General features: G+C 51.5%; 1 protein-coding gene across 1 annotated transcript in view; it reads left to right on the top strand.

Annotated features, from left to right (window-relative positions):
• The first annotated feature begins 9938 nt into the window (after nt 1–9938).
• The window catches only part of KCNK16 (potassium two pore domain channel subfamily K member 16), a 6679-nt gene continuing 5924 nt past the window's right edge, over nt 9939–10693 (top strand). The window contains exon 1 of the mRNA XM_003789166.2: nt 9939–10151. Coding sequence (XP_003789214.1) covers nt 9939–10151 — 213 coding nt within the window. The remainder of the gene's footprint in view (nt 10152–10693) is intronic.

The raw sequence follows: 10693 nt of genomic DNA, 5'->3' as shown, positions 1-10693 counted from the left end.
TCAGCCCTCTGGAGCTAGTTATAGTCTATTGACTTTAGGTCTTCCCCTGAGACCTTATCTCCTGGATCCAAAGGCCTTATTGACAGATGTGTAGTGTAGCCCCACACAGGGTGTGAACCAGCCTCCCAAAGCAGCCTCTAACGCAGGAAAGGAAATGAAAACAGAGAACCGCCAGGGCATGTGGGGCCACTAATGTCCTGCTAAGTATGTCATATGCAAAATGTATGCAGCAACTGGCCAGGGAGCCTCCTGCTCCCAATGTCCCCTCCCTGCGGAAACTGGGCCTTTGGTGTGAACACAGGCTTGACTACAGGGCACCTTCCCCAAAGTTCGTTGGCCTCTGCAAATGGAAGAAATGGATGGAATGCTCTTAAGGCCCCTCTGGCAATGCATCTGGGCTCAGTGGAGACCTGGATGATGAGAAATATCTGAGTTCATTCCAGGCCGAAATGCGGCATTTTCTAAAACGTTTTCTGGAAAGCAGCCTGGCCAGTGACTCAACAGAGTCCCTATGAGAATTCAACTGGCTCTACCAGTCCTTTGGCAAGAAGTGAGGTGGAGGGAAGTTGAAGGGAAAAAGTTGGACTATGATTTGCTCAAATCTTACAAAAAGGTATTTTTAGAAAGCAGGTATAGAATCTGTGGTACACTGAATAACTAGTCTTAATTCTTCACCACTTCTAATAGAATTGTACATGCAAAACTTTGTCATGGCCTCGTGGAGCCAGAGTATACTTCTGTATGCCTTAAATTTGGCCTTGGCCCTGTGGTCTTCGTTGACTAACAGGATGTTGGCATAGGTGATGAGATGTGCTTGTGTGGTTGGGCTCACCTCTAGCACTCCAGAGCTGTGTCTTGAGATGATCATGCCCTGGGTAGCTGCTGCCCTTCAGCTCTATTCTGGAATTCAGAAAGCAGACCTGACTCCAGTCTACAAGGAACAGCTGAACCATGACTGCACTGTGGCTGACCCAGGACCCTATTATCATGAGAATGAATGCTTCTTGTCATAAACCACTGAGATTCAGGGTAGTTTATGTATAGCATTAAGTATAGCAATAGCTAACTGATACAGAAATTGAAACCCAAAGAGGGCACATGACCAGATAAAAACTTCTGAGTCCAGAGTCCATTCTGTCTCTGCACACCACCTGTTGAAAGACACTAGAGAGCAGGTGGGACGGCCACTTACAGCCATGAGGAGGCAAGAAGGACCTGATTTACCCTCCAGTTTTAAATGGCTAAAAACCAGGCAAAATACCATATATAAGACAATGGTTTTCAGACATTGGGTCGAACAGGGCTTTGACCCCCAAGAGAAGGGAAACAAATGCAGTGAGCCCCGTGATAGCTCCAACCGACTGCCTGCAGACACATCGCAGGCTGCAGCTCAGAAGAGGGAACCAGATGGAGTCTAGTGGTTTCTCTGAATTGAGGAAATGGATCTGGGAGCCCAGGGAGGCCAGAGGGACTTGTGTATGTAAAGCAGAGTAACAGAGAGAGAGAATATGCTTTGGAGATCTTCAGAGGATTACTCTTAGGTCTTCAGCTAACTGCCAGTTAATACATGTGGGGAAATCACCCAAGGAATAGCTAGAGTAATTCCCAGAGATAACACAGAGCTGGGAATAGTTCATGTTCCCAACAGGCAGACTAAAGAAACCCCTCCCCAAAAGGTCATTGAACACAGAAGGGTATTGCCTCAGGAGTGGGGCCAGATTAGCTCTAGAGGAAAAATTGCTCTGGTTCCACCTAACAAAACTTTAACAGTAAGCCTCAAAAGAGTCAGTTTTCTCCAGGATGTTTCCAGGTTACTTCCCTCAGTCCCAAAACAAGGCTCAAAAAATATTTGAAGAAATAGCAAAAAGAAAAATCACCCAAAAAAGCAAAACTAGCATCTAGCAATGCCAAGCGCACAATGGCTGGCATCCTACAATTGCCAGGCATGCAAAGAAGCAGTGAAACATGGCCCATGATGAGCAGTCAAACCAACCAATAGAAATGGAAACAGAGCTCAGGAATGACACAGATGATGCAATAAGTAGACAGCAACAGCTTTAAAAATACAATACATGTGTGTTTCAAATCCAGGGAGAAAATGCCCCATGTGATTATTTAAACATAAACATGGCTCATTCATCTGGTCATTCTTTTAACAAGGATGTGCCATGTGTGGTGCTAAGTTCTGAGGAACTGGATGTGTCCAAGAGAGGAAGTGCCAGCCCTCTGGGACTCACCTTCGAATTAGGAGACAGACAATACAGGAAACATGAGAATCTGAGTTAAGAAGGAGCTGAGGCTGGGCAGGGTGGGCCTAAGCTCGTGTTAAGGTTGAGTGTGAGAGCAGGTTAGGGTACAGAGAGGAAGGGAGAGGAGGCAGGCTTAGGACAATGGTGAGTCACATGTTTGACTCAATGGTGAGTGACTGGAGCAGGGGTAAGACATGGAGGGTGGCTGAAAGGAGACCTGTGGGGATTTGAGCTTGTGAGCACGTGGGGGAAGACAGTGTTCCTCCCATGACACGTGTCCAGGGCCTGCCAGGGCTTCAGGGCAAAGCAGGTATAGAAAGGCCAGGAGTGAACGTGGAAGTTGAAAATGCGTGTGTGTAAACTGAGGGAGGGGAAGTGGCGTTTCCTTTAACACCAGCTCTGCCTCACTGTGTGGAAAGTGGCCTCTGGATGTGGCCCTGGTTGCTCCTCTAAAGAAATGGAAGGAGGTAACTGCTTTAATTTGGGTTTCCACAGCGCAACGCCAGCCAGGGGGCTGTGCCAGTTTCCCCCACACTAAGAGGGAACTTGGAGCAAAGAGGGAGCAGTAAGCTGGCTGGGTGTTCCTCCCTCTCAGTTCACTCAGCTCCTCCTCTCAGAAGCACAGCCCTTCCCCAGGCCTGTCCTGTGTGTGATACTGCTGTTATCGTTTCTCTGAAATAGCTTCTGGGTTTGTTTTTTCCATCACTGTCCTTAGACAGAGGCAAGCAGTAGTTCCCTTGTCCTCAGCCCCATGCCTCAGGGGACCCTGAACATTGAAGGGCTTTGCTAGGACTTTCTAAGCCTCCTCTCTGGGGCTGGGACCAGCCACAACCAACAATGTCATCCCTGCAGGCCACCCCTACCCTAGACCAGGCCCCGTGTGGGTCTCAGTTCTATATTTTTCTTTCACTCCCACTTGTGCATGAGGTCAACCCGTGTCCCCAGGTGCACCAGGCCTCATGCCTGTGCAGCTGCTCTGGGGCTTTTTGGTCAATCTCTGGTTCCCACAGGGGCAGATCCCTGCTGCCAGCTAGTGTGACATTTCTTTCATGGTACTGCTTAAGACTGGGCCATCTGACTGGTGCTGACATGCTGATTTAAGTGACTGTCACAGTCCACTGTAGGACAAAGTATCTTCACATGAACTAATTAGATAATAAACAAATCCATAAGTACCTCTTTTTTAATCATCATTCTAAATCTAAATTATACCTCATGTGGGCTCATGAATTTGGTACTATGTATTTTTCATCAAATGCATATACAGAGAGGTCCACAAAAATTATTTGCTAAGATCCCCACACACCCTAGCACAACTCTGGCTCCATCTCTGCCCCAGGCCCTGAAGAGGCTCTGCTCCCCCCACCCACATCTTGGCCCACACTCCTCACCCACATGGTGCCCCAGGGCATCCTGGGCTTCTCACTGTGTTAGCTCCAATGCCTCTTGGAACTCCAGTTTTTCTCACAGTTTGAAGAGGTGAGGGGGATTCATTAACATGGGGTGGCCAGTACATCCTTGGAAAATCATCTCACCTTTTTCAATTTTAGTGGCCATCAGGAGAGGGGGGTATGGTCCTCTCTCTCTTGTCATGCTTCCAAGGACATGTGCCTAATGTGCCAGGGCAAGTCTCCTACCCCTCCACTAAGGTTCACAGGTGAGTAGTTTCCCTGCTAGAATTACAAGTCACAGTGACCCAGAAAAAGGAGTAGAGAACCAGGAGTTTATGACAGACCCTGTCAGCACCCTGGACACACCCCACCTGAGTCACATGACATCCCTGTCTATACCTATATCTTTCGGCCCTGAGCGTGCCTCTCACGACCTGAAGGTGTTCTTTGTCCCCGGGAGCACTCTCAGCCCACGTACAGGGCAAACTCACAGTGCTGGAGTTAACTACTCCTGGAAAATCTCCAACTAATGAGGACCAGGAGTAGGTGGGTAAACACCTCAGCTTCCTAGGCAGTCTGTTGAACACCTTGAAAACGGGTTCTTCATGGTGTCCCAGTGGTCCAATGATGCAGCCCCAGTTGCCCACAAAGGTCACCTGCTCCATAACGCACCCTGCGTTGGCTGCTGCCCTTCCTGGTCCCTCTTTCCCACTCCCCTGCTTGTGCGTCCAGGGCTGACTTCCCAGGTGAACTGCTGGTACCACCTGTGCCTCAGTGTCTGCTCTGAGGGCAGTCCAACTTAGACCAGGACATCCATTTCAGAATTCTGGTTTGGGGCTCTTATGATCGAGCTCTCTGGACTGGTGAAAACAGAAGCCCCTGCCCCCACTTCAGCCAGAGCCCACTATTAACTGTGGGGTCAGCAATAGATTCCACATGACAAAGGAATCCTGCTCCTTAACAAGAACACCAAAAAACCCAAACCAGTTTCTGAACAAGATCACTAACAGCTCTGTGTGTGTGTGTGTGTGTGTGTGTTTTGAGACTTTGCTTTGAATCACCTCTCAGCTCTCCCTGCTGGTCACAGACACCTGGAGCTCCTCTGAGCTCATACTCTGTGGTCATGAGCACAGATACAGACCCACACAGACTGCAGCACCCCGCCTCCACCCAGGACGCTTTCCTACAGCCTCACTGTGGAGGGACCTCCAGGGGCCCAAGCACCCACATCCAGAACTTGCCACTCCAGCACTTGGTGCCATCTTATCAGGGGGCTCAGTTGGGGCAAGATCTGAAACCAGTGCTCTTCCTTGCCACTTGCCCTTTCTGCTACAGGGGACACACCTGGGCCAGGCGGACCTTATCTTCTCCCTCGGTTCCAGATAGGAAGGTGTCCTTTTTCACCTGTGCGGATACGTGTCTATTGGGTGACTCCATAAGTGAATGCCTATGTTGGATGGTGGGTGGGCGGCCTGTCCTGTCCTGTCCCGTCCTGTCACGTCCTTATCTCGGGCTCATTCAGATGGAAAGAGGCCATGCTCAACTGTTCTGTTTGCTCTGTACTCTCTGCCCATTGTACATGGAATTGATCTGGGGGAGGGATGTTTTTCCTCTTTTTCCCCAATCTCCTTATTAGTTCAGCCTCAGAAAGTCCCTTATCACCTCCGGATGTCAGGCCATGCTCTGCCATCAGGCCTGGTCATGTCAGACTGTCCATTAATTGATTTTGCCCTTCCCCCTTGGGAAGCACAAATTGGCTCTGCCCATTAGCAGCAATAATTCCCTGAAAGGGATTATAAATCATTCCTTGTGTCCATCCATAGCTCACAGTGGAGTGGTGTCCAGAGGGAAGATGTCGAGCAGGGAGGTCCCTGCAGCTTCTCTCCTAAATGACCAAGTGCTGATCTCATACAGCCACAGCAGGTGAGGAAGAGCCGCTAAAACAGTCCCAGCACAGAAAGTGCTTTCAATTAGCACGTGAAGAGTGAGCCTGGAGGCTCGGCACCCATAGCACAGTGGTTACGGCGCCAGCCACATACACAGAGGCTGGCGGGTTCAAACCTGGCCAGCCCAGGCCAGCTAAAACAAGTGCAACAACAAAAAAAACTAGCTTGGCATTGGGGCGGGTGCCTGTAGTCCCAGTTACTTGGAAGGCTGAGGCAAGAGAATCACGTAAGCTCAAGAGTTGGAGGTTGCTGTGAGCTGTGATGCCACAGCACTCTACCAAGGGTGACATAGTGAGACTCTGTCACCAAAAAAAGAAAAGAAAAAAGAACAAGCCTGGGAAGGAAGCAGGGGAGGAAGAAAGAGGTCTTCTTCTCTGATGCAATGAGCTTTGGGGCCTCCCGAGCTGAGGTCTCCCCCAAAGTCTACCATTATGTTACTACTTCATTGGCATTTGGGACCTGAGGGTTTCAGAAGTCCCGCATTAAACTGGATGTGGTCTTGAGTAGAACTCTGTCCTAAGCCCCGGTCAGATTAAGCTTTGCTGGGCTTTGGGCAAACCCAAGTGCAAGAGCAAAATGTGAAGGCTACAGCCAGAAGGAAGTGGAGAGGCAGGAGCACCAGAGGGGAGGGGAGGAGCAGCCAGGGAAGGCAGAAGCCGCTGTCCTGGTCAACTTTGCCAGCATGAATGGTTTGCAGTCCCAGAAAACCTGGGACTTCTCCCCTCCCAGGACCTGATCCAGCCTCCCCTCTACGGCAGCCTGTCACAGCTGTCCCTCTGGCCCACTGCGTTCACCCTTCCCCCGGGCAGACCGTCCATTCCCTTCTCCTTCACTTCCTCCCGTCTTAGAGCAACTGTCCAGCACTAAGGAGTCGCTCGGTCCTTCCTGAGGCCTTCCAGACGCCGCTGATGAGCCTCCAAATGACACAGGAGACACAGACCGCTTCACATACTGAGCTTCTCTGAGGCTGCCAAACGGGATCTGATCACCACACGGCCGCGCAGATGCTGCTCCAGCCCTTGCTTAAAGCCAAGAACCAGCGAGTCGGTAGCAGGGATGACCGCCAGCACTTTGTTGCCCCATCTCTCCAAAAACACAGGGGAAAACCAAGCAAGGGTGAGTTTTGTGGCTCCAAATGCTTTTTTCCCCCTTCAGGACGAGCCCATGTGCCAACAAGGTGCCGTCTGGGAAAACTCCAGGACCGTGTAAGATGAGACTTGTACAGAATCACTTCACAGATCCCAGCTGGCTTCATAGTGACCCAGAAGCCACAGAATTCCAGAGAAGATGGGCTCCCATTGCACCACCCCGGGCAGGGCCACAGCTGCCCCCAAGGAGGGATGCAAAGCCTTTCTTGGCACTTGGCACAGCATCGGGGCAGGCCTGATGCACAGCGCCGCCTCCGTCTCCACTCACTGGACGTGGTGTTTCCACATGGTCTGGTCTTCAGCCTTAGAGCAGGTGAAGAACCATAGGCTACTGCCAGCCTCCCACCCTCTTGGTCTTCCACACACTAGTAAAATTCTCCCCTTTGCTTTTATTTTCACTTTCTGTACGCTCCCTTGCTGTCTCGTTTTCTCCTCCTTACAGAAACAATGGTCACTCATCCTGGATGGGCCAGCCACAGTATCTGCCTCCCACAGCACCTTCCACATGATGCCTACACCTGTGATACCCCTGCTGCGTTGGCTGGGGGCATGCAGCTGAGGGTGGCACTTGACCCAAAGCCAGATGGCCATGACAAGTTACTGTGGACACTCAGCCCCTCCATAAGAGATTTAAACCAAAAAATACTCAGAGGAAGAATCAGAAGCTGGCCAGAGGCCAGGAGGTCAACCCAGAGCAGAGCCCTGGACAGAGAAATGGAGGGCAGATCAGAGACCAGAACAGGTGAGGGTCACAGCTAGGAGCATGGTCAGGCCACTCTGGCAGCAGAGAGCGAGTCCCAGAACGTGGGCCACGCCTGGGTTCCCACAGCAAACGTCTCCGTTACTTGGGTAACTGGAGCATGTTGCTATCCTTCCAATTCAAATGAGCCTTGAACAATTCCTTCAGAAAGAACCATCGGGAAGTAACAGAATGCCTAACCATGGCTAAAACTAACAGGGTTTCTGTTTCTGGCATAAAAAGAAATCTAGAGACAGATGCATTTAAGCACTGGCCAAGCATCTTAGCATTCCCTTGACCTTTCTGTCATGGACACAAGATGGCTCTGCAGGTCCAGTCATCTGTGTCTTCTGGACAGAAAGAAGAAGAAAAGTGAGGCCAGCTGCAGCCAAATCTTTCGTCAAGAAAGATCAACTTTGCCTCAAACCTCCACAGCTGACTCTGCCCACCTATAGCCAGATTTAGGTCCTGTGGCCACACCTAGCTGCAAGAGGGCTTGAGAAAGTGGGTGCAGGCATCATGTCAACCCTCTCATCTCCCCAGGCTTTACTGTGGTTTTCCTCTGTGGCCTGGCCTGCACCTGGTGCCTCCTCTTCAGCGGACTCCCGTTTTGTCTTCCCCTGTGCAGAGCCAGAATGGCCGAATGCCTGCCCGGTGTGGGCCCCCGTCCTCCACTTGGGGCTCACCGGGATGTGTTGCACCCAGCAGAGCGCCGCAGGACCCAGGCCGGAGCTGGGGCTGAGGTGCCTTGTCCGGCCATCTCCTCGGCCTGGCCCTGCTTGCCCAGCCCTCACAGTCTTCACTTACGCTACTGCTTGTACACAAGTCAGCTCTCAGGGTCTGCTCCTGGAGAACTCAGCCTGAGACAGAGGGAAGCAGGATTATCACGATGGGTGGACCAATCACACACCATGGCCTGGGGTCAACACGTACAAGACTGGGGTTCTGCTGGCTGGGGACGCACAGTGTCTGCAGCCACAGTTCATTAAAGGCATATAAAATAGCCACCTTGAAAACCATTCTGGCAGCTCCTCAAAAAGTTCAATGAAGAGTGATCATACAGCCCCACAATGCTGGTCTCAGATACATACTCGGGCGAAATGAAAACAGGCGCACACAAAAACTCAAACACAAATGTCCCTAGCAGCGTGATTCCTAACAGGAAAAATGGAAACAACCCAAATGCCCATCAGCTGGGTATCAGATGGACAAACAAAATGCAGCAAGCCGGACAACGAAGGATCCCTAGCCACAGAGGGGACTGAGGCAGTTACACACGCCACGACACGGAGGACCCTTGACAATGCCACACCAAGCAAAGAAGCTAGACAGAAAAGGTCTCATATTGTGTAATTTCACTGATACGAAATGCCCAGCATGGGGAGATCCACTGAGACAGAAAGCAGGGGAGGGGTTGCCAGGGGCCCAGCGGTGTGGGCCCGGGGGTAGCCGGTTGATGGCTAAAGGGTGTGGGGTTTCCCTTTGAATTGATAAAAATGTTCTAAAAAAGACTGTGGCCATGGTTGCACAACTTTGTAAATATACTAAAAAGCAACCATTGAATTGTGCGCTGTAAATGTGTGAACAACACGGGATGTCAGTTTTATCTCCTATGGTTGTTACACACAGAAGCTGAGCGGAGGAGGGAGCGCCTCCCTCCGGCCCACTCACAGAGGCCCACTGCTCAGCCCCAGGACAGGGATATACTCTGAGTTCCTTTTTAACTGACATACATTTCACCAATAAATGTATTACCCTCTGCAGGTAACCTAAAGGATTTCAAGCAAGATAAAGAATCATACAAACTTACAAAGCCACAGGTCTGATTTATTGGCAGCTTCAAACCTGGTACTGTTACTGAGCGTAACAGTAACAGTACTTATCGTTTGTTTACTTTGCCACCCAGATTACTCATCCCGGGGTTCCCCCAGTAGGCAGGTCAATTCTCCAGCCTCGTTTTGTAGCCAAGGCAACTGAGTGGAAGGTTTACTCACACCCATTCTGATCTCTTCCCAGCTCCCAAGCTTGGGGGCCCGCGACCTTCACGGGCAGCAGAGTTAGGGGCTGCTGAGAAGAGCCCATTCAGGTCCAAATGCCCCGATTTGGGGTCCAAATGCATCTGATTTAGCTGAGAAACAACCATCCTGCTTGAAGGAAGGCAGAGGGTGAGACAAGATGAGCTCAGGAGAACCCGGTAGGTCTCTTTCAGGGGTCCATGATTCTGACTTGCTGCTGTCCATGCAAAAAGGCCAGGCGGGGGGTGGCAGCCCTGTTTGCACTCGGGGCACTTAGTGCAGCCGCACTGAGCTGCACTGTTCAAACAGACTCCCCGCTCAGACACCTGTGCCGAGGAGGACAGGGCGGGCAGCAGCCTAGGTACAGGTCCTCCGGTGCTCACTCCTCGCCTGCTTCCTACCTTGCCCCCACAGCTAGTCCCGAGGCCCTGGAAGTGTCCTGGCTGTGCCATGCCCAGGACTGGGCTCTGTGGCTGCTGGGGTGGCCGGGCACTGCCCCTCCTGCTGGCCTACATCAGCTACCTGCTGCTCGGGGCCACTGTCTTCCAGCTGCTGGAGAAGCAGGCGGAGGCCCAGTCCAGGCACGAATTTCAATTTGAAAAGCTGCGCTTCCTGGAGAACTACACCTGCCTGGACCAGCGGGCCCTGGAGCAGTTCGTGCAGGTGATGAAGGGGAGCGGTGTGGGGATGGGAAGCCGAGGCCTGGGAAGGTGGGAGGAGTAGGGGTTCTTGTGGCAAGTCCAGATCCACCAGCTAGGGGCTGATGCACTTTGTTTGGAAGCCAAGTGTGGTGGAAGCAGCATGGGGAGCAAGGCTAGTCCTGGATCTGGCTCCAGGTGTACAACCAGATTGCTCTGTTGCCTTGTACAAGTCACTTAATCTCTGGACCTAAATGTCCTTACCTACAAGGTGAAGAGAATAATCCTATCTGTGCTGCAGACACCTGACAGCAGAGTTAAAGCACATGCTAAGCCGTCACTTGCTATGTAAACGGGAACCGTGTGTCAGTGTTATCCATGCTGTCTACATTTCCTTCCCCCACCAACTCCAGGGCTGCACCCCCCCCCCGCCTTCTCCCCAGTTCACGTCCCTGGGCTGGGGGCTATAGGTGGGAGACTCAGGGAAACATCTGGAGCAGGGTCAGTGCCTGTAGCTCAGTGCTTAGGACACCAGCCACATACACTGAGGAAGACGGATTTGAACCC

This window comes from Otolemur garnettii, unplaced genomic scaffold (genome assembly GCF_000181295.1).
Source record: "Otolemur garnettii isolate 467f Iridium unplaced genomic scaffold, OtoGar3 scaffold00031, whole genome shotgun sequence".
In the NCBI taxonomy this organism is placed as follows: Eukaryota; Metazoa; Chordata; class Mammalia; order Primates; family Galagidae; genus Otolemur; species Otolemur garnettii.
The sequence above is the reverse complement of the archived record's forward strand: the minus strand, read 5'-3'. Positions and strand labels throughout refer to the sequence as shown.